At 45.2% G+C, this 23,422-nt stretch overlaps 3 protein-coding genes across 3 annotated transcripts; all 3 read right to left on the bottom strand.

Annotated features, from left to right (window-relative positions):
• Window positions 1–3,144: 3,144 nt before the first annotated feature.
• LOC102452590 (olfactory receptor 51G2-like) lies at window positions 3,145–4,080 on the bottom strand. The gene has a single exon (XM_075922438.1). It carries the CDS (start codon window positions 4,078–4,080, stop codon window positions 3,145–3,147), a length of 936 nt encoding a protein of 311 aa, XP_075778553.1.
• An 8,719-nt stretch (window positions 4,081–12,799) lies between these two features.
• On the bottom strand, window positions 12,800–14,235 carry LOC142827208 (olfactory receptor 51G2-like). Its single transcript, XM_075921449.1, has one exon. It carries the CDS (start codon window positions 14,206–14,208, stop codon window positions 13,270–13,272), a length of 939 nt encoding a protein of 312 aa, XP_075777564.1. The 5' UTR covers window positions 14,209–14,235; the 3' UTR covers window positions 12,800–13,269.
• A 4,448-nt stretch (window positions 14,236–18,683) lies between these two features.
• On the bottom strand, window positions 18,684–19,619 carry LOC142827334 (olfactory receptor 51G2-like). Its single transcript, XM_075922352.1, has one exon. It carries the CDS (start codon window positions 19,617–19,619, stop codon window positions 18,684–18,686), a length of 936 nt encoding a protein of 311 aa, XP_075778467.1.
• Window positions 19,620–23,422: the final 3,803 nt, after the last annotated feature.

Below are 23,422 nucleotides of genomic sequence, written 5' to 3'. Positions count from 1 at the left end.
ATCAGCCGCTTTTCCGGAATAAGCTGTGAGCTGTCTACACTGGCCCTTGAATTTCCAGAAAAGCAACGATGCTCTACTGTACAAAATCAGCCGCTATTCCGGAAAAACTATTCTGCTCCCGCTCGGGCATAAGTCCTTATTCCGGAACACTGTTCCGGAAAAGGTCCAGTGTAGACAGTCCAGTAGTCTTTTCCGGAAAAAAGCCCCGATCGCGAGAATGGCGATCGGGGCTCTTTTCCAGAAAAGCGCGTCTACATTGGCCACAGACGCTTTTCCGGAAAAAGGGGTTTTCCGGAAAAGCAGCCTGCCAATATAGACGCTCCTTTTCCGGAAAAACTGAAAACAGAATAGTATTCCGTTTTAAGCATTTCCGGAAATTCTTGCCAGTGTAGACACAGACATGATGTCTCCAGATGGTAGCTTATGGAATGCAGTATATAAAAAGGATGGTCAATGTGCTGAGTAATTAGCAATGGCCCACTGAATGGTTAACAGACTCCCATGTATGAAGAAAATGGATTGTACGTTGGAAGAAACCCCTTGGATTTCACGAGGATCACTCCATTCTCACAGGGGACTGGAGGACCAGGATGCTAAAGCATCACCCTGGAAAAGAGAAATGAGCTGCAATGACCCGAGTGAAGTTTGTTAACAGAGATTATGTTAATTAGAAATAAACAGAACACATTTGATCTAGGAATGGAGGCGCCCTTCATTTCTAAACATTTTGATTGTTCGGGGCAAAACATATGAGTGTTCTCACAACTAACTTAGTTATTAGAGGGACGTCATTTAAAATGTTGAAGTGGACAATGGATAATACAGTGTTCAGCCCCTAATGGCACATGGATGTTTGATTTTAGTAGTGTGTTTATTTGTGAGGTTGACCACTGAAATATTTGGGAGAAATATGACATGAAAGAGTCCAGCCGAGTGAAGTGAGTCTAATGTAAGCAAAGTTCTTATTGAAGGAAGTGTTTATTGGGGACCCGACCCTTCATTTTAAAAATGAAAATTGGCTGGGAACAAAAATATATGGAGTAGTCCGTTGCTCTAGGATACTTTGGGAATAATGGGAAGAATCGGCTGATAAGGGTGAAAGTATAAAACAAAATGCAATATGCTCAGTTAGCAAACATACTATCTTATGGCATAATGATCCAATATTAAACAAGGAGGAGGGGAAAGAATTGACAGTCCACCATATGTATAAGTGACATCATTGGAGTCTGACATAAACATACAAAACCTTGTTGTCACCACTGCTGTATGTGTGTACCAAATCTTACACAAAATGGCCCAAGTGAGATGTCTATAAAAATCTAATGATTTGCTGATTCTACTTATACTGCTCACACGCATGATTCATTTTTGCATTTGGAGATTTGAGGATTGGCTCTTCACTTCTGTTTCGGATGTCTGCTTCTGGGAGACATCGACGTATTGACCAGGACCAACCACAGTTCAGGCTTACAGGGAAAACAAGACTATTCACAGATCCTCATCTTGAGCAGCAGGCCATTAAGTTCCTCAAGTACTACTAATGGTTTTCACTGGAAGATATGTATTAATGAACAGATTTACACCTTATATATCTAACGCATCATACAGGAATGATACATGCACGTAAATAGGATATACACAATCAGGTGGTTACCAGGTCTTCAATGATAGGTTACAATGCCCTCTTTTGCATGAAGTATATTGGAGTTATGCATATTCATATTAAAACATATTTCCATGAAAATATATCACAGCAGAATGTCAGTAGGGCAACAAAGATCGCTCCCTTAAGGACTCAGATACAAGCACACAACCCTTCCCTTAAACATTCTTGCAATGACTTACTCTTAGTCTGGGAAAATTTAACAAGACCCTCTTAGTGAGGTTGCATTAATTCAATCTCCTCAAAAGCACAGGATTTCCTACCCACCTGCTCCATCATCCTCCTGTACTCAAGAGCAACTCCTCCCCCACCGAGCTACATCAGGAATTTGTCGACAGAGGCAATACAAATTAAGCATTCATTATCATTTCTCACACTATCATTTGCATAGTCTCTCGTGATCCTTTTTGCAGAAGAGGTTTTTGCACAAAAATGCAGTATAGACGAGGCCATTTTGCAAGAAAAAAAACCCTTTTGTGCAAGATCCCATTTATCGCCTTTGTCCCCTCCACCTTTGTCCCCTAGTCCCTTTCCCTTCTCCTCCAAGCCCCCAGATGCTCCCCAGCCAAGCCACAGATGGTCAGTGGTCAGAGTTACAAAGGTGCACAGGCTGTCGTGGGGAGCCTGACCTCTCCATCTTCCCTGTAGTTTGTGTCCTGGGGACAGGGACACAGGTTTCGGGCTTGTAGTCAAAACCCCCCCACCCCCAACTACTGCCAATGACAGAAGGAAGATTTGGGGTTCTTCAATGTAGCTCTGGCACCCTGGGTGACTCTTAATATGGTCAAGCTCTAGCTTCTGTCCTGCAGAGGGGATGGAGCTTTGGGTAATGACAAGGAGTCAGTGGGTAGGACTCTGAGAGAACAGATGGAGGAATGGTTGGGGCCTTAGAGAAGGGGAAGGGGAGAGGTTGGGGAATCAAAAAAGGGGGGCAAGAGCACCTGCATCTGTCCCTATTTAACTTTCAAAAAGTTGGTCATCCCAACTTGAAAGGGCTGAGCTGGATTCGGAGCTACCGATGCCTCTGTGGGGGAGCTGAGGACCATTTCCATCCCTTTCCAAACAGCTGTGGCAGCACAAGGAGAAGGAAGGAAGCAGCGGGAACCTAGACTAGAGTCGTTTGCTGGACTCCTCTCTAGGCAGGCCCATCAATGTGTCAACAGGACTTCTGAGGATGGAGCAACCACCAACATTGCATCCTGCCTGTTCCCTGGCTCCCCTCAAATATAGCCACGCTGAAATGGTGATCGCTGCCTTGGTCTCCTTTCCCCAGTGCACTGTCCTCCCTCGCCAGCAGGTGGGGACAGCCCCTCACTCAATACCCCCGATCTTAGATTCCATCTGATCCTCTCTCTCCATAGTAGAAATCAGTAACACATGTCCTTTCAGATGTGATGATCCAGGATGGAATAGGTGACTCAGCACATTTTTATCTCTCCAGTGTCACCAGCACTGGAGAGGGATGACAAACAGAACCTTCACTTGGTGAACATCTTGATTATCCTCGCACGGAGATGTTTGCTTTTCACGCTGTACACAATTGGGTTCATCAGGGGTGGGGCAAGCAGGGAGATGTAGCTCAGAAGAATGCGAAGCAAAGGAGAAGTGCCATTCGCGAATCTGTGTATCACGGACAAGCTGAACTCTGGAATGTAAAAAAGCAGGATAGCACAGAGATGGGAGACGCAGGTGTTCAGTGCCTTGAGGCACTCTGCTGGAGATGCAATGCTCAGCACTGTTTTGAGGATCATCACATAAGAGAAGAAGATGAGCAGCACATCCAACCCCATTGTTAAGATTCTAACAATCAAGCCATACATGCCGCATCCTCTGATATCCGAACAAGCCAACTTCACAATGTCCTCATTCCGGCAGTAGGAATGGGAGAGGACATTGGATCGACAGTATTGGAACTGCCTCAGGAAAACGGGGAGAGGGAGTAATATGGTAACCGATCTTATCACACTCACCAGCCCCATCTTAGCTATTCTTGGTAGGGTTAAAATGGAAGCATATCTCAGTGGGTTACTTATGGCGATGAAGCGGTCGAAGGACATGAACAAAAGCACGGCAGATTCAGTGCATTGAAATGTGGCAATGAAGTACACCTGGGCAATACAGGCATGGAGGCTGATCTCCTTAAAGTTAAAGAAGTATATGCCCAGTATGGTTGGCATAGTGCCTATCAAAAAGCCCAGGTCTGTGAGGGCCAACATGGAAAGGAAAATGTACATGGGCTCATAGAGGCTTGGGTTTGTTTTTATAATGAACAGAATGACTGAATTGCCTACTATTGACATAGCATATATTAAGGAGAAGGGAATAGAGATCCAGAGGTGGGCATCTTCCTGCTGGTGTATCCCGGTGAGAAGGAACACGGTATGTGTGAATTCTGATCCATTGACAGCTGACATTATAAACTGAGTAGATACAAGGAGTCAAGCAAACTGAACAGAAACTTTAATATACATAAGATACCTTTTCTTCCTGAAAGGAACAAGAAGAGACAAAATTATTTAATAAGACAGTTTTCTGCTCTCAGCGTAGGTCAACACACACCCAGGATCTCAATGAATTTCAGTAAGACATAGTCTTGGATTTACAGCACTGACAGAAAGATAGGCCCAACTGGATCAGACATAAAGTCCATCAAGTCAGTATTCAGTGGACAGTTCCAGATGCTTTGGTGGAAAAAGTCTTGCAATGGGCAGGGATGACAAAACCATCTCTCACAGAATGTTTCCCTCCAACGCCCACAAGTTAGACACATTGTGAGGTGAAAATCTGGAATTTTTAGAAAGCTTCCAAAGGTTTTTAATCTGTCCTCTGCACTGTTATTAGATGTTATGGTTACCAAGATAAACATCTGGTCCGTGCTTGACTCCCCTATAGCTCCTAGACCCATTAGTATCTTGTGGCTGGGAGCTCCGCAGCCTACATGAGCACTGAGTGAATTTACATTTATGACCATCTCATAGACATTGCAAGTGTATAGTGAAAACAGTCTTTCATTGTATTTATCTTTCATAGAATCTATTTATAAATGTGCCTCTTTGTAGTAGATAGTGGAAATCCTTAAGGGTTCCTATTTAATAACATTGATTTCAGTGTCCTCACTCTAGATTTATCGGTGTTAATTCAATACAAGTCTCTTAACTTTCCCTCAGTATATGTTCCCGGTGATTGACTCTGAGTCCCAGGAATCCGAGAGAAGCTGCAGTGATTTGCCCACCGGTGTTGTCTGACTTTAGAGATATGGAGCATCCTACAGGTGTCTCTTCCTCCTCCCAGAACCTTCATGTTCTCCCCATGGAAGTGTCTGGTACGTTCTAAGCTCACGCAGACAGTAACTTCAACTGACGGGAGAAGGTGTGGACACCACAAATGGGTGACCAGAGCAAACACTAGATTTCCACTAAGAGCCACTTGAGTCTGTCAGTTACTTCAGCCATGCTCCTGCAAAAGCTGATGGGCATAAACAGCCACCATCACATTCCCTTTCCTGCACCTCAAATCAGCTCTTTGCTGAAACAAGCGTGGGCAGTTTTTTTATTTTCCTCTCAGGACTTTTTCGTGTGTTTTGCCCGGGTTTTACACAAAGATTTGTTTTCCTGAACCTCCCAAATATTGGTGTAACAAACAGTTTCTGGTCAGTTTCCAGGAGACAATGTCATGGTAGTGTTCACCGAAAAAAGTCTTAGTAGCACAACATGGTTGTAAACTCCCTTAGGAGTTCTGAAATACTTTCTAACACAAAAGTCATGTCCTTCCAGTAGGAATGCCAACAACTATGCTACTGGCTTTCGATATACTTGCATAGCACCAGAGACATTATTTCACTTAATGTTTCCACACTGTATTTTAGCAAACACATGATAGCCCATTCTTTCCCCTTTCAACTTCCTTAAAAGATGATTTCTCAGGCAGGAAGGGGACTTAAAATGAAGCAGCTTCTCAGGCTATGCCTATATGTACCACACTGAAGATCAACCTTCTGGAATTTGATTTAGCGGGTCTAGTTGAGACCCACTAAATCAAATAGTGAGTGCTGTCAGACATGAGAGTTGATAGCTGATTGTTTCTCCTCAGGTTGTGTTCTGGCAGTCTGTCTCTGGAGCAGTAACAGGCAATGTAATCAATATATAAAGTATTTATTCTCTGAACCCGCACTCTCTGGTTCACAATAACCCCAGCGCCTGTTATTCGGGCCTGATGAGGATTTGCAGAAAGTTTAATATCTGTGTATTCATGGAAATGGCACTTTATTTCTCACAAGAGAGTTACCTATTTCTCCCTCTCTCCCTCTCTCTCTCTCTTTTTCTCTCTGTGTTCTGGATACATAAAATTCAGAGCACCCAGGAGAGCCACTGGAACAAACATGGAGCTGGGCTGCCCTAAGGAATGGGTAGATTAAGCTCAGCTCTTGGGATGTTTGCTATAAGGCTACATTGGATTAACTATGGGGATGTATCAGAGATTGCTCTATTGGATGTAACCTGTCTAGCTCTTCTTAGTTTAAGAGCAGGCTGCTGGAAAACAAGCAGGAAGGGAAGCAACAGCTCATGCAAAGCCATCACTCAGCGAGTACTTCATTTGCATTTGTTTCCAGACGAAAATAAACCTGAGGTGATCAGGCAACTCGGCCCTTAGCAGGATCTCACCCAGAGCACATGGCACTTCTTGAAATGGGACCCACCGAGAAATCCTGACTTGGGGCATTGAGGGTTTAACACTCCACTCTCATTGTGAACCTCTGGGTAGTTTTAAAAAACCCTCTATAGAATGTGGGCAGACATAGCAGAGCAGTTCCCGGGGAGCCGAGTCACCCCCACAGCCCAGTTGAATCCTCTGCTGCTGCACACTACAGCTGCCAATGCAAACAGCCTGCAGCCTTCGCCCTGCACTTGGCATGTTACAGACAGTGAAAACCGCCAACGTACCCAGTTCCTGCTAGGAGGGAGCTGCTGGCACCAGAGGTCTTCACCCTGAAGCACAAGGAGTCATCGGGGAGGTAGCCTAGACAGAAGACAATGTCTGTTCAGATAGGGAGGCAAATGTCTTTATGCAGTATGTTTGTACCTTTCCTTGGGGGCCACTTGGCCATCAGGGAACCTCAGCTGCTTGGCTTCGTGTGCACCAGCTTTAACCCCTATCATGGCCGACGATAAACTGCAGGAGGCCAAATCATGGGGGAAGTGTACTGGTGTAAAACAACCTGCCTGCAGCACGAGCTCTGCTGCACACTCTATTCCTTGAATACCAGTTGTCAGCACCGTATGTTTGGGTCTCATTAGTCCCATGCCTGCCTCGGGGACAGTTGAATAGTAAAGATGATGCTGTTACAGCTGTGATCTCACTTAACTAACTAACGAACTAACACTAATTAACTAACTAAAGGACTAGCTTTCCTTGATGCAGCCCCTCCCAGAATGCTGGGCAGGGAAGGGAATTTCCAAAAAGCTCCATCTATGGACATTTCCCCCAGACTGCTGCAGAAGATTGTGTGGGAAAGATTGGACGAAAGTGTATTACTGATGGATACAGACTGGTGCATCAGGTCCAGACAGAGGGACTGACTTCTGTGGATGTGCTGGGTTACTGGAGAGTGTGCCCAAGGACAATGAGAAGAGGAAATGTCAGTTCCGTGATAGATGAATGAGCTCCTGCCTGAATATAAGAAAATGAAATTAAGATGGTCAGACACAGCTGAGAAAACAGGAGACTATGGGCCATCACTGGGTCTTCATGTTATGAAATTGTGGGCATTGGGGATAAGGTTGATGTCTTGGGGCTGACACCAAAAGGCCATGTCTTCAAATAAAAACATAATGGACCATTTTCACTGTGCCCTGCACATTAAAAAGGGAGTGAAGGGGAAATGGGCAGGCACATTACAATTAATGCCATGGCCAAAAGATCAATGCCCTTTTGGCTTGTTTTAAAGAGTAAAATTGGGACCATCTAACTCCACCGGAGGATCTCCCAAACAGAGCCCAGTTTGGGACTGTGGGTATGGAGCTATGATTTTGGCAATTGGTTTGCTTAGCATTACTTTTTTGATGGAAAGATTGCTGTGTGAATTACATTTTCAGGAGAAGAATTCCAGAGTTCAAGCAAAGATGGAAGCGTTTAGTGCAAGCACTTGGGGAATGTTGTTAGAGCAGCTGGACACTAGCCTTTCAGAATGATGGCCATGACCTCACCACAAGGGGAGTGCCAATTTGGGCAAGGGAAACGTTTGCAAAAAATAAAATGTTTTTAAAGTATGGCACCCTGGATGGTGTGTGGCTTTGGTTTTGGGGTTCTGTGTTTTGTAATTATCTGAGGATGTCTGGGGGTACAAGCATATAATCATGGACACGCCTCTAAACTGGAAGTACAGCCCAAAAAGGACAATTCATTCAACTCCCTGTGGGACATACTAGGAAAAATGGGACTTAATGAAATCAGAGGCAAGGGGAAATCTTTTTGAGGTACAATTTGAAATAAGGTAAGAAATTGAGGTGGGAATTGTTTTAAGATGAGGACCTGAAACATAAGCCCAGGTGTCACAGGCCTGGTCTGAGGCCTAAGAGCAACAGTGAGGATCAAACCAAGTCAAGCTGTGAGTAGGAAGCAGGCTTGGTTCATGAGAGTAAGCATTAATGAGGCTGAGGGTATCAAGCAATAGAGATTGTAAAAACATTTCTGGCGCATGGTAACAGAACACTTCATTGAGAGACGTCTTGGTACCATCCTCCTCCCCAGCATCCCGGCTCAGCTTCATGACCAGGGCTAAACTCACAGCATGATCGTTCCTGATCAAACCCCCTTGTACCAGGGATGGGGAGGTAACTAAGCAATTTGAGGTTGAAACCTGATATGTCAGGAGTGATGTGTATCTTGTTTGTACCTGTGTATAAAAGTGAACCCCAAAGAGTTGCCTTTCTCTGGCCGAAGGGGCAATAGTGGAATCCATACTATTGACTGAGCTCTTCCATATGCATAGGTGTTTGGTAGAGTTTACTAACTACTATATTGTGCTTTGCTTAACCATAAACCTGACTCAGCACCTTTGATCCTTATCTGACTTTGTGGTCTTTGGGGGCTCTCTCGGAGTCTGCTGTGTTGACTAATTATGCATAGTCAACACAGTAAAGAGGAGAGAAAATGCATGAATGCACGGTGTTGACTGATTGTCATTGTTGACAGAACAGAGACCTGTCAGGATTCCACAAGTACACTGTAGCCTGGGAAGGAATTATAATGAAATGTCGATGGATAAGGCTTGCCAATCTGATCAGAGATTCAAAGTTCGTCCTCCCTAGCAAAGGTGACAAATTGGTGGAACAATAATATTCCCCTTCAGGAGGGTCTGCAGGCGCCAAGTGACAGTCACACTTTAAATCAGGAAATGCAATTAAAACAAGCTTTATTATCATGGGAACCACTGTGGAATCTCCTCTGGACTTATCGAAGTATACAGATCTTAATTACCTAACAGGATTTCATACTCACAGGATCTTCTCCCCGAAAGACCGGGCGTGGAAGGACCAGCCTTTCTCCGCCGGAGAGATCTTGCTGCAGGCAATGTAATAAATACTTAGAAGCAAGACTTAGACAGAATCAATTAAACAAGACAGATATATAAAGACTGAAAAGAGAATAGAACTTGGTTTCTGACCTCAAGAGAAAACAGTATACACTCTGGAGTGGGCTTTAGCAGCAATGGCCACAGCAGCCTGACTTCCTTAATTCCTAGGCCTTTATCCCCATTTTGGCACCAAAATGTCCAGGATGTCCAACCTCCGAACCAAAGTTGGTCCTAAGATTTTTGAGGGTACCTCCAGATGATTGGGAGAGATATCGAGGGGCTTATGAATATGCATAGGAAAACACCTGACATCTTTTTAGACTGATTCCCAACAAAAAAAAAACAGGAAATAATGCAGTTAGGTACCAGGAAATCTAGTGTCTCAAATTTTGCTTGTATTTGCAGATTTAACATATCTTTACTCACGTAATATTGAGTAATGATCTTTACACAATACATACCGTATATACTCGAGTATAAGCCGAGTTTTTCAGCACAGTTTTTGTGCTGAAAAATGCCCCCCTCGGCTTATACTCGAGAACTGAGGCGGGTGGGCTCAGCGCGTCTCTGCCGCTGGCTGGGTCTAGCCGGGTCTAGCCCCGGAAGTCGGGGCGAAAGCTGCTCCAGTGCCCCTGGTCTGCTGGAGACCGTCTCCAGCAGACCAGGGGCACCGGGCGGGTTCCCGCGCTTCTGAGGCTTTGCCAGAGCAAAGCCTCAGAGGTGCGGGACACCCTGCGGCTGCGGCTTCAGTCCGGGAGCCTGTGGTCTGCTGGGGACGGTCCCCATCAGACCACAGGCACCCAGATTGAAGCGGCAGCAGCGGCGGTTCCCCGCGCCTCTGAGGCTTTGCTCTGGCAAAGCCTCAGAGGCGCGGGACCCCCCCACGGCTGCGGCTTCAGTCCGGGAGCCTGTGGTCTGCTGGGGACCGTCCCCAGCAGACCACAGGCTCCCGGACTGAAGCCGCAGCCGCGGCGGGGTCCCTCCCTCTGAGGCTTTGCCAGAGCAAAGCCTCAGAGGCTCTGCTCCTCGTGTCCCTGGTCTGCTGGGGAGGGGGGGGCGCAGCTAGTGTGCTCCCCCCCCCAGCAGACCAGGCTTTTGTTTTGGACTCTGGGGCAGAGCAGCTGGGACGCTGCCGATTGGTCCTGCAGCGCCCACTCTGGGCACTACTGGACCAACTCGGCAGCACCCCAGCTGCTCTGCCCCAGGTCCTGATTCAGCCACTGCTGGTCAGTTTCAGCAGCGGCTGAATCAGGACGCCTGGGGCAGAGCAGATGGGGTGCTGCTAGGTTGGTCCAGTAGCACCCAGGAGCGGAGCTACTGGAGCAACCCAGCAGCACCCCAGCTGCTCTGCCCCAGGCGTCCCCAAGTCAGCTTCTGCTGAAACTGACCAGCGCTGACTACAGGAAGCCCCAGGCAGAGTTGCCTGCCCCGGGCTTCCTGGAATCAGCTGCTGATCAGTTTCAGCAGCAGCTGACTTGGGGACGCCTGGGGTTCTTAAGTTGATTCTGTATGTAAGTCAGAACTGGCGGTCAGTTTCAGCAGCGGCTGAATCTGGACGCCAGTTCCGACTTACATACAGATTCAACTTAAGAACAAACCTACAGTCACTATCTTGTACGTAACCCGGGGACTGCCTGTACTGTTTTATTAAAAATATTTAATCTGTCAAACTGCTGAATAGTTTCATATTAGTACAGTAACTTATGCCAGATTGTTAGTGCACTAAACACAAGAAAGACTGAATACTAGGACAATTGTCTGAAGAAATGTATTTAATACAACTGAATATTGGAAGGTACGTAGGAACAATTAAAGGGTTCTACTTTAAAAGAAATTACTGCCCTTCCCTGGTGGATTTGACTAAATGTTGTAGATAGAAATTCATTATACTCTTGGGTCTCGTTTATATACCAGTTGAATGACAATTGGTTTTGCCAGTATTTCACAATAAACTTTTAAAGAGAATTTATAATCCAGAGCATACTAAAAGTGCTCAGTTCAGTTCCTAAAACTTGTGAAAAGAAATGAAATGCCACATGTAGCTTTATAGGAACTTTTTAAAAAATGATATATTAAAAGGGTATAAAACATTTCTAAGATTAAGTTGGAAGTATTTTACTTAAACTTTCATGTACTTGAAAGCTGCTGTAGATTGGCAATGATGCTACATTAGGTGCTATTTTTACTTGTTGTGGAAGAGGGCAGATTTACTATATTTTTCTTTCAACTTTTTCTACATACTGCATTTTGATGTTCGTAGAGCTGGGACTGCTTCTAAGTGAGTTAAATACATTCCAATATGCTTTCTTAAAAAACTACTCCATAATAGTTTGTCAGTGATGATGACAATGTCTATGCTGATAACCTCACACCAGCTGAAGCTCTGTTTGGACATACAGATGATGAGGAGGAGAACTCCAGTTTTGAAGGATTTTAGCTCTTGTGTGTTAGCTTGGTTGCTGATTGAGCTAAGGTTGTTGTACTTTTAAAGTTACGGTATTTTTGATACCATATTCTTTTTGTTGACCCCCTTTTCCACTTACAGAGCTAGGTTATTGTTTTTCTTTGAAATAAATATTCATGTAATTTTATTTGTATCTATCTTCATTTTTTACATTTACCAGTAGCTGCCTCATTTCCTACCCTAGGCTTATACTCGAGTCAATACTTTTTCCCAGTTTTTTGGGGTAAAATTAGGTGCCTCGGCTTATATTCGGATCGACTTATACTCGAGTATATACGGTATCTCAAAAAATAACAAGAAAATAAAAGAACTAAATTTTAACCCTATACTTATCATACTACTCTTGCTAAAGCTGACTCATACAGGATAAAGTAGGTCCTGTGGGTCTTGCTTTACTGGCATACTATTAAAATATATCAAGAAAAGGATAGGATAGGAAAGATTTATCTTGGCAGGCCATAGAGACAAGCAAGGAAGAAGGGTTGCAGTGGGGAGGTCTAGGTTGGCTGTTAGGAAAAACTATTTTACTAGGAGGGTGGTGAAGCATTCGGATGGGTTCCCTAAGGAGGAGGTGGAATCTCCATCCCTAGAGGTTTTTAAGTCCCAGCTGGGATGATTTAGTTGGGGATGGTTCTGCTTTTGGTAGGGGGTTGGACTCAGTGACCTTCTGAGATCTCTTCCAAGATAGTACTCCAATTAAATCAAGCACAAGCCTTCCAAATATCTCCAAACACCTGTTTACTGGGTGCATTAATAACAAAACGACCATTAGCAATACAATGTGTCCAGATGTTAGCTTATGGAATGTAGTATATGAAAAGGATAGTCAATTTGCTGAGTAATTGGCAATGGACCACTGAATGGTTCAGAGACTCCCATGTATGAAAAAAAATGGATTATAGGTTGGAAGAAACACCTTGGCTTTCACTAGGCTCACCCCACTCTCAAAGGGGACAGGAAGACCACGATGCTAAAACACCACCCTGGAAAAGAGAAAAGAGCCGCAGTGACCTGGGTGCAGCAGAAGATTATTAACAGAGATTTATGTTAATTAGAAATAAGTGGAACACATTTGGTCCAGGAAGGGTGGGGTCCTACATTTCCAAAAATTGTGAGGAGTGGAGGCAACATAAACCAGTGTGTCCACAACATATTTTGTCCTTAGAGGGACGGCATTTAAAATGTTGCAGTGGACAATGCTTAACGTAGTATTCAGCCCCTAATGGGACATGAATGTTACATTTAAGCTATGAGTGTATTTGTGAGGATGACCACTGAAAAATGTGGGGGAAATATTTTTATGCAAATGAAGCGCAGGATATTTAAATGGTGCTGGCTGCCTTAGTTTCCGTTCCCCCATGCACTGTCCTCCCTCACCAGCATGTGGGGACAGCCCCTTGACCAACACCCCAGGTCTTAGAATCCATCTGAACCTCTCTCTTCATAGTGGAATCCAATTGCTCATGTCCTCTCAGAAGTGATGACCCAGGATGGAAGAGGTGACTATGGAATATAGTTTTTCTCTTCGGTGTCACCTGTCATGGGGAGGGGCGATGAACAGACCCGTTATTTGATGAATGCCCTGATAATCCTTGTACGAAGGTGTTTGCTTTTCACACTATACACGATTGGGTTCATTAGGGGTGGGACAAGCATGGAGACATAGCCCAGTTGAATCCGAAGCAAAGGAGAACTGTCCTTCACGAACCTGATTATCACCGACAAGCTGAACTCTGGTACATAGAAGAGCAGGACGGCGCAGAGGTGGGAGACACAGGTGTTCAGGGCCCTCAGACTCTCTGCTTGGGACGCGATGCTCAGCACCGTTTTGAGGATCATCACATAAGAGACGAAGATGAGCAGCAAGTCCATCCCCATTGTTAAGATCTTAACAATCAAGCCGTACATGCTGCTAGCTCTGGTGTCCGAACAAGCCAACTTCAACATGTCCTCATTCCGGCAGGTGGAATGGGAGAGGACATTGGCTCGACAGTATTGGAACTGTCTCAGGAAAAGAGGAAGCGGGAGTACTATGGCAAGCGCTCTTAGCACACACACCAACCCCATGTTGGCTATTCTGGGCAGGGTTAAGATGGAACCATATCTCAGCGGGTCACTGATGGCGATGAAGCGGTCGAAGGACATGAACAAGAGAACGGCAGATTCAGAGTACTGAAGCACAGCAATGAAGTAAATCTGGGCAATACAGGGATGGAGGCTAATCTCCTTAAAGTTAAAGAAGTATATGCCCATTATGGTTGGGATAGTGGCTATCGATAAGCCAAGGTCTGTGAGGGCCAACATGGAAAGGAAAATGTACATGGGCTCATGGAGGCCTGGATCTCTTTTTATAATGAACAGAATGACTGAATTGCCTAATATTGAAATAACGTAGATTAAGCAGAAGACAATAGAGATCCATAGATAGATGTCTTCCTGCCCAGGTAGACCAGTGAGAAGGAACATGGTATGTGTGAATGAGGTGTCATTGACAGCTGACATCATGTACTGAGCAGATACAAGGAGCTTGGACCTTTTCTTCCTGAAAGGAACAAGAAGAGACTAAATGATATTTAATGAGACAGCTTTCTTCTCTCAGTGCAGCTCGCTACACACTGAGGAGCTCAAGGAAGATCAGTCATAGTTTTGCATTTACAGCCAGTTCTAGGTGCTTTGGAGGAAGAGGCGTTGCAATAGGCAGGTCGGACCAAACCTGCTGTTGCAGAATGTTCCCCCCCCCCCCACACTCCCATAAATTAGACACATTTCGGAGTGTAAATCAGGAATGTTTAGAGTTCTTCCAAGAGTTTTTAAATCTGCCCTCTCCAGTGTAATTGGATTTTCTAGTTTTCAAGATAAACATCCAGTCCCTCTTTGTATCCTCCTAAGCACCTAGACCTTTAGGTATCATGTGGCTGGGAGTTCCGCAGCCTACTTGAGCACTGTGTGAATTTACATTTGTGACCTTCCCACAGACACCTATTCTGGCCATTCTTTTCTCCATGTGGCCCACTGTCGCATGACGTGTGCAAACATACGGCACGTGTGGTGAAAACAGACATTCACTTTGTTTGCCTTACATTGAGTCAGTTCATAAATGGGTGGCATTGCCTCATTCTGTATTTTTTATATTTTCTCCTCTCCTGAGAGTCCAGATTATGCCAGTGCCTCTTTGCAGTAGAAGGTGGAAAACCTTAGGGGTTCCTATTTCACTAACAGTGACTGCAAGGTCATCAATTCAGATTTATAGGTGTAACTTCAATGCAGTTCTCTTAACTTTGCCTCTGTAAATGCTTCCAATGATCGACTCTAAGCCCCGGGAATCCCTCCTAGAGAAGCTGAAGTGATTAGCCCACCAGTGTTATCCCAATCCAGAGATATGGATCATCCTACAGGCTTCTCCTCCTCTTCCCAGGACTTCCTGAACCTCCTGAAGATAAGTGCAAGAAACAGCTTCTAGTCAGTTACCAAGAGACAATATTATGGAACTGTTCACTGAACAAAGATAGAATTTACATGGTACCATGGTACCATCTTCATGATACAATCTAAATTTTTTTTGTTCGTCTCTAAGGTGCTGCCGGACCATTCAGTGGCTGTGTCTACACTGGCCAGTTTTTCCGGAAAATCAGCCGCTTTTCTGGAAAAATTTGCCAGCTGTCTACACCGGCCTCTTGAATTTCTGCAAAAGCACTGACTTCCTACTGTAAGAAATCAGTGCTTCTTGCATAAATACTATGCTGCTCCCGTTCAGGCAAAAGTCCTTTTGCTCAAAGGGCCAGTGTAGACAGCTCAGATTTGTTTTCCGCAAAAAAGCCCCGATAGTAAAAATGGCGATCAGGACTTTTTTGCGGAAAAGCACGTCTAGATTGGCACGGACACTTTTCCGCAAAAAGTGCTTTCCAAAGAGCTAGTAGCACAAAAGAGCTAGACAAAGAGCTAGTAGCACAAAAGAATTGCAAACAGTCTTGGGCGTTCTTCTATACTTTCTAAGGCACAAGTCAGGTCCTTCTTGTAGAAATTCCATCATCTCTGCTGCTGGCTTTCAATGTACATGCATGCCATCAGACACATGTTTGGCATAATATTTCCACACTGTACTTTAGCACACACATGCAAACCCATTCTTTCCCCCTTTCAACTTCCTTCAAAGACCATTTCTCAGGCTGAAGGGGATCTTAAAATGTAGAAGCTTCTCAGACTGTGTCTATATTTACCACACTGAAGATCACTCATCTGACATTCAATTTAGCAGGTCTAGTTAAGACTCTCTAAATCAAATGCTGTGGGCTGGCACTCACGAGGGTTAATAGCCGACTCCTTCTCCTCAGGCTCTATTCTGTCAATCTCTATTCTGCCTGTCTCTGGAGTAGTAACAGGCACTGGAGTCAATATGTAAAATATTTATTATCTGAACTCCCACTCACTAGTACAAAGATGTTATTCTGGCATGATGAGGATCTGCAGAACATAGCTTTTAAAGTCTAAAATCTGAGTATTCATAGAAATGGCACTTCACTTCCCACATGAGATCAATCTATTGCTCTCTCCCTCCCTAGCTGAAGTTGACTTAACTCGACTTTTGGCACTGTCCACGATTCAGGAAGTCGAAGGGGGAACACTCTTCCTTCAACTTCCCTTACTCCTCATGGAATCAGGGCTACCAGCATTAACCGCAATGTCCCTCTCCGTTCGAATTAGCTGTCTTCACGAGACCTGCTCATTGGAACCCTGGAAGATCAACACCAGCAGCTTCCATTGTCTCTGTGTCTGTCCTGTACACATGAAATTCATAGCACACGACAGAGGCACTGGAACAGACATTGAGCTGGACTTCCCTAACAAATGGGTGGGTTAAACCTAGTTCTTCAAAATGTTTGCTATAAGGCTACATTGGATTAACTATTGGGTCGTATAAGAGATGGTTCTAATGAGTGAAATCAGTCTGGCTCTTCCTAGTTCACCAGCAGGCTGCTGGAAAACAAGCAAGAAGGGAAGCAACAGCTCAAGCAAAGCCGTTGCTCAGTGAGCACTTCAGGGAATCAAAGATTTGAAAACACATTTGCTGATTGTGATTCTGGGAGAAAATGAACCTGAGGTGCCCTTGGCAGGAACCCACCCATAGCACACGGCACCTCTGGAAATGGGACCCACCAAGAAATCCTGACTCTGAGCATTGAGCATTTAACATTCCAGGCTCATTGGGAATTTCTGGGTTGCCTAAAAACCCCACAATGGCGCATCGGCAGATGTGGCAGGGGTATTCCCAGCTTCTTACCACTGCCTGCTCTCCAGCTCTGTCACTGGATCACCCCGACAGCCCAGCTGAGTCCTCTGCCTCTGCACAGAACATCTGCCAATGCAAACAACTTGCAGCCTTTGCCCTGCACTTTGCAATTTAACAAACGTGAAACCTGCCAACTTACCCAGTTCCTGCTAGAAGGGAGCCGCTGGCACCAGAGGTCTACACCCTAAAGCACAAGGAGTCATCGGAGAGGTTGCACGGGCAGCAGGCAGTGTGTGTTCAGAGACGGAGGCAACTGCCTTTATGCAGCTTGTTTTTACCGTCCCGTGGGGCCACTTGGCCATCAGGGAACCTCAGCTCTTTGGCTTTATGTGCACCAGCTTTAACCCCATCACAGCCAATGGAAAATGGCAGGAGGTCAAATCCCAGGGGATGGGTGATGATGATAAACAACTGGCCTGCAGAACCAGTCCTGCTGCAGGCTCCATTCCTGGAATCCGGGCTTGTCTGCACTGTACATATGGTTCTGATTAGTCTCATAACTGCCTCGGGGCAGCTGAATGGTAAAGATGATGCTGTTACAGCTGGGATCTCACCAAAATAATGAACGAACGAACTAAATGAATGAATTAATGAATGTCCATATTTCTCTGCAATAATTCACTCTCCTGTATTAACAAGGATGCTCCATACATGGAAATTTGCACAAAGCTCCATACATGGAATTTTCACTCAGATTGCTGCGGGAAGTGGAGGTCCCTTCCTTGAAAAGAGAGACCCAGAATCCAGGGATGCCCAATATTATGCACAGTTCTCAGTGATACACTGGTCACTGGGCCCAACTACCCACAATCTCTGGGCCTCCACAGCTGCTCTAGGACCCTCTACAGCTCCCAGACATGGGCCACTAGGGCCTGTCACAGCAGCCTCTCTCTGCCTGTTGGCATTTATCTTTGCACAGGAAGGAGGGGGCTGCACAGAGGCAAGAAGATTTGGGGTTCTTCAATGTAGCTCTGGCACCATGGGTGTCTCTTAATATGGTCGAGCTCTATCTTCTGTCCTGGAGAGAGGATGGAGCTCTGGGTAATGACAAGGAGTCAGTGGGTAGGAGTCTGAGAGAACAGATGGAGCAATGGATGGGGCCTTAGAGAAGGGGAAGAGGAGAGGTTGGGGAATCAAAAAAGGGGGGCAAGAGCACCTGCATCTGTCCCTATTTAACTGTCGAAAAGTTGGTCATCCCAACTTGAAAGGGCTGAGCTGGATTCGGAGCTATCGGTGCCTCTGTGGGGGAGCTGAGGACCATTTCCATCCCTTTCCAAACAGCTGTAGCACCACAAGGAGAAGGAAGGAAGCAGCGGGAACCAAGACTAGAGTCGTTTGCTGGACTCCTCTCTAGGCAGGCCCATCAATGTATCAACAGGACTTCTGAGGATGGAGCAACCACCGACATTGCATCCCACCTGTTCCCTGGCTCCCCTCAAATATAGCCACGCTGGAATGGTGCTGGCTGCCTTGGTCTCCTTTTCCCGGTGCACTGTCCTCCCTCGCCAGCAGGTGGGGACAGCCCCTCACTCAATACCCCCGGTCTTAGAGTCCATCTGTACCTCTCTCTCCATAGTAGAAATCAGAAACAAATGTCCCTTCAGATGTGATGATCCAGGATGGAATTAGTGACTAAGCACATTTTTATCTCTCCAGTGTCACCAGCACTGGAGAGGGATGACGAACAGAACCTTCACTTGGTGAATATCTTGATGATCCTCACACGGAGATATTTGCTTTTCACTCTGTACACAATTGGGTTCATCAGGGGTGGGGAAAGCAGGGAGATGTGGCTCAGAAGAATGGGAAGCAAAGGAGAAGCGTCATTCGCAAATCTGTGTATCACGGACAAGCTGAACTCTGGAATGTAAAAAAGCAGGATGGCACAGAGGTGGGAGACGCAAGTGTTCAGTGCCTTGAGGCACTCTGCTGGAGATGCGATGCTCAGCACTGTTTTGAGGATCATCACATAAGAGAAGAAGATGAGCAGCATGTCCAACCCCATTGTTAAGATTCTAACAATCAAGCCATACATGCCGTATCCTCTGATATCCGAGCAAGCCAACTTCACAATGTCCTCATTCCGGCAGTAGGAATGGGAGAGGACATTGGATCGACAGTATTGGAACTGCCTCAGGAAAACGGGGAGAGGGAGTAATATGGTAACCGATCTTATCACACTCACCAGCCCCATCTTAGCTATTCTTGGTAGGGTTAAAATGGAAGCATATCTCAGTGGGTTACTTATGGCGATGAAGCGGTCGAAGGACATGAACAAAAGCACGGCAGATTCAGTGCATTGAAATGTGGCAATGAAGTACACCTGGGCAATACAGGCATGGAGGCTGATCTCCTTAAAGTTAAAGAAGTATATGCCCAGTATGGTTGGCATAGTGCCTATCAAAAAGCCCAGGTCTGTGAGGGCCAACATGGAAAGGAAAATGCACATGGGCTCATAGAGGCTTGGGTCTGTTTTTATAATGAACAGAATGACTGAATTGCCTACTATTGACATAGCATATATTAAGGAGAAGGGAATAGAGATCCAGAGGTGGGCATCTTCCTGCTGGTGTATCCCGGTGAGAAGGAACACGGTATGTGTGAATTCTGAGCCATTGACAGCTGACATTATAAACTGAGTAGATACAATGAGTCAAGCAAACTGAACAGAAACTTTAATATACATAAGATACCTTTTCTTCCTGAAAGGAACAAGAAGAGACAAAATTATTTAATAAGACAGTTTTCTGCTCTCAGCGTAGGTCAACACACACCCAGGATCTCAATGAATTTCAGTAAGACATAGTCTTGGATTTACAGCACTGACAGAAAGATAGGCCCAACTGGATCAGACATAAAGTCCATCAAGTCAGTATTCAGTGGACAGTTCCAGATGCTTTGGCGGAAAAAGTCTTGCAATGGGCAGGGATGACAAAACCATCTCTCACAGAATGTTTCCCTCCAACGTCCACAAGTTAGACACATTGTGGGGTGAAAATCTGGAATTTTTAGAAAGCTTCCAAAGGTTTTTAATCTGTCCTCTGCACTGTTATTAGATGTTATGGTTACCAAGATAAACATCTGGTCCGCGCTTGACTCCCCTATAGCTCCTAGACCCATTAGTATCTTGTGGCTGGGAGCTCCGCAGCCTACATGAGCCCTGAGTGAATTTACATTTATGACCATCTCATAGACACCGTTTTTGTGCCTCTTCTACATGTGGCCTATGGTAGCATGTTATGTTCAAACATATGGCAAGTGTGTAGTGAAAACAGTCTTTCATTGTATTTATCTTTCACAGAATCTATTTATAAATGTGCCTCTTTGCAGTAGATAGTGGAAATCCTTAAGGGTTCCTATTTAATAACATTGATTTCAGTGTCCTCACTCTAGATTTATTGGTGTTAATTCAATACAAGTCTCTTAACTTTCCCTCAGTATATGTTCCCGGTGATTGACTCTGAGTCCCAGGAAGCTGAAGTGATTTGCCCACCGGTGTTGTCTGACTTTAGAGATATGGAGCATCCTACAGGTGTCTCTTCCTCCTCCCAGAACCTTCATGTTCTCCCCATGGAAGTGTCTGGTACGTTCTAAGCTCACGCAGACAGTAACTTCAACTGACGGGAGAAGGTGTGGACACCACAAATGGGTGACCAGAGCAAACACTAGATTTCCACTAAGAGCCACTTGAGTCTGTCAGTTACTTCAGCCATGCTCCTGCAAAAGCTGATGGGCATAAACAGCCACCATCACATTCCCTTTCCTGCACCTCAAATCAGCTCTTTGCTGAAACAAGCGTGGGCAGTTTTTTTATTTTCCTCTCAGGACTTTTTCGTGTGTTTTGCCCGGGTTTTACACAAAGATTTGTTTTCCTGAACCTCCCAAATATTGGTGTAACAAACAGTTTCTGGTCAGTTTCCAGGAGACAATGTCATGGTAGTGTTCACCGAAAAAAGTCTTAGTAGCACAACATGGTTGTAAACTCCCTTAGGAGTTCTGAAATACTTTCTAACACAAAAGTCATGTCCTTCCAGTAGGAATGCCAACAACTATGCTACTGGCTTTCGATATACTTGCATAGCACCAGAGACATTATTTCACTTAATGTTTCCACACTGTATTTTAGCAAACACATGATAGCCCATTCTTTCCCCTTTCAACTTCCTTAAAAGATGATTTCTCAGGCAGGAAGGGGACTTAAAATGAAGCAGCTTCTCAGGCTATGCCTATATGTACCACACTGAAGATCAACCTTCTGGAATTTGATTTAGCGGGTCTAGTTGAGACCCACTAAATCAAATAGTGAGTGCTGTCAGACATGAGAGTTGATAGCTGATTGTTTCTCCTCAGGTTGTGTTCTGGCAGTCTGTCTCTGGAGCAGTAACAGGCAATGTAATCAATATATAAAGTATTTATTCTCTGAACCCGCACTCTCTGGTTCACAATAACCCCAGCGCCTGTTATTCGGGCCTGATGAGGATTTGCAGAAAGTTTAATATCTGTGTATTCATGGAAATGGCACTTTATTTCTCACAAGAGAGTTACCTATTTCTCCCTCTCTCCCTCTCTCTCTCTCTTTTTCTCTCTGTGTTCTGGATACATAAAATTCAGAGCACCCAGGAGAGCCACTGGAACAAACATGGAGCTGGGCTGCCCTAAGGAATGGGTAGATTAAGCTCAGCTCTTGGGATGTTTGCTATAAGGCTACATTGGATTAACTATGGGGATGTATCAGAGATTGCTCTATTGGATGTAACCTGTCTAGCTCTTCTTAGTTTAAGAGCAGGCTGCTGGAAAACAAGCAGGAAGGGAAGCAACAGCTCATGCAAAGCCATCACTCAGCGAGTACTTCATTTGCATTTGTTTCCAGACGAAAATAAACCTGAGGTGATCAGGCAACTCGGCCCTTAGCAGGATCTCACCCAGAGCACATGGCACTTCTTGAAATGGGACCCACCGAGAAATCCTGACTTGGGGCATTGAGGGTTTAACACTCCACTCTCATTGTGAACCTCTGGGTAGTTTTAAAAAACCCTCTATAGAATGTGGGCAGACATAGCAGAGCAGTTCCCGGGGAGCCGAGTCACCCCCACAGCCCAGTTGAATCCTCTGCTGCTGCACACTACAGCTGCCAATGCAAACAGCCTGCAGCCTTCGCCCTGCACTTGGCATGTTACAGACAGTGAAACCCGCCAACGTACCCAGTTCCTGCTAGGAGGGAGCTGCTGGCACCAGAGGTCTTCACCCTGAAGCACAAGGAGTCATCGGGGAGGTAGCCTAGACAGAAGACAATGTCTGTTCAGATAGGGAGGCAAATGTCTTTATGCAGTATGTTTGTACCTTTCCTTGGGGGCCACTTGGCCATCAGGGAACCTCAGCTGCTTGGCTTCGTGTGCACCAGCTTTAACCCCTATCATGGCCGACGATAAACTGCAGGAGGCCAAATCATGGGGGAAGTGTACTGGTGTAAAACAACCTGCCTGCAGCACGAGCTCTGCTGCACACTCTATTCCTTGAATACCAGTTGTCAGCACCGTATGTTTGGGTCTCATTAGTCCCATGCCTGCCTCGGGGACAGTTGAATAGTAAAGATGATGCTGTTACAGCTGTGATCTCACTTAACTAACTAACGAACTAACACTAATTAACTAACTAAAGGACTAGCTTTCCTTGATGCAGCCCCTACCAGAATGCTGGGCAGGGAAGGGAATTTCCAAAAAGCTCCATCTATGGACATTTCCCCCAGACTGCTGCAGAAGATTGTGTGGGAAAGATTGGACAAAAGTGTATTACTGATGGATACAGACTGGTGCATCAGGTCCAGACAGAGGGACTGACTTCTGTGGATGTGCTGGGTTAGTGGAGAGTCTGCCCGAGGACAATGAGAAGAGGAAATGTCAGTTCCGTGATAGATGAATGAGTTCCTGCCTGAATATAAGAAAATGAAATTAAGATGGTCAGACACAGCTGAGAAAACAGGAGACTGTGGGCCATCACTGGGTCTTCATGTTATGAAATTGTGGGCATTGGGGATAAGGTTGATGTCTTGAGGCTGACACCAAAAGGCCATGTCTTCAAATAAAAACATAATGGACCATTTTCACTGTGCCCTGCACATTAAAAAGGGAGTGAAGGGGAAATGGGCAGGCACATTAAAATTAATGCCATGGCCAAAAGATCAGTGCCCTTTTGGCTTGTTTTAAAGAGTAAAATTGGGACCATCTAACTCCACCGGAGGATCTCCCAAACAGAGCCCAGTTTGGGACTGTGGGTATGGAGCTATGATTTTGGCAATTGGTTTGCTTAGCATTACTTTTTTGATGGAAAGATTGCTGTGTGAATTACATTTTCAGAAGAAGAATTCCAGAGTTCAAGCAAAGATGGAAGCGTTTAGTGCAAGCACTTGGGGAATGTTGTTAGAGCAGCTGGACA

The sequence above is a fragment of the Pelodiscus sinensis genome, chromosome 1 (assembly GCF_049634645.1).
Source record: "Pelodiscus sinensis isolate JC-2024 chromosome 1, ASM4963464v1, whole genome shotgun sequence".
Lineage (NCBI taxonomy): Eukaryota > Metazoa > Chordata > Testudines > Trionychidae > Pelodiscus > Pelodiscus sinensis.
Note: the sequence above shows the minus strand (reverse complement) of the source record. Positions and strands in the feature narration are given on the sequence as shown.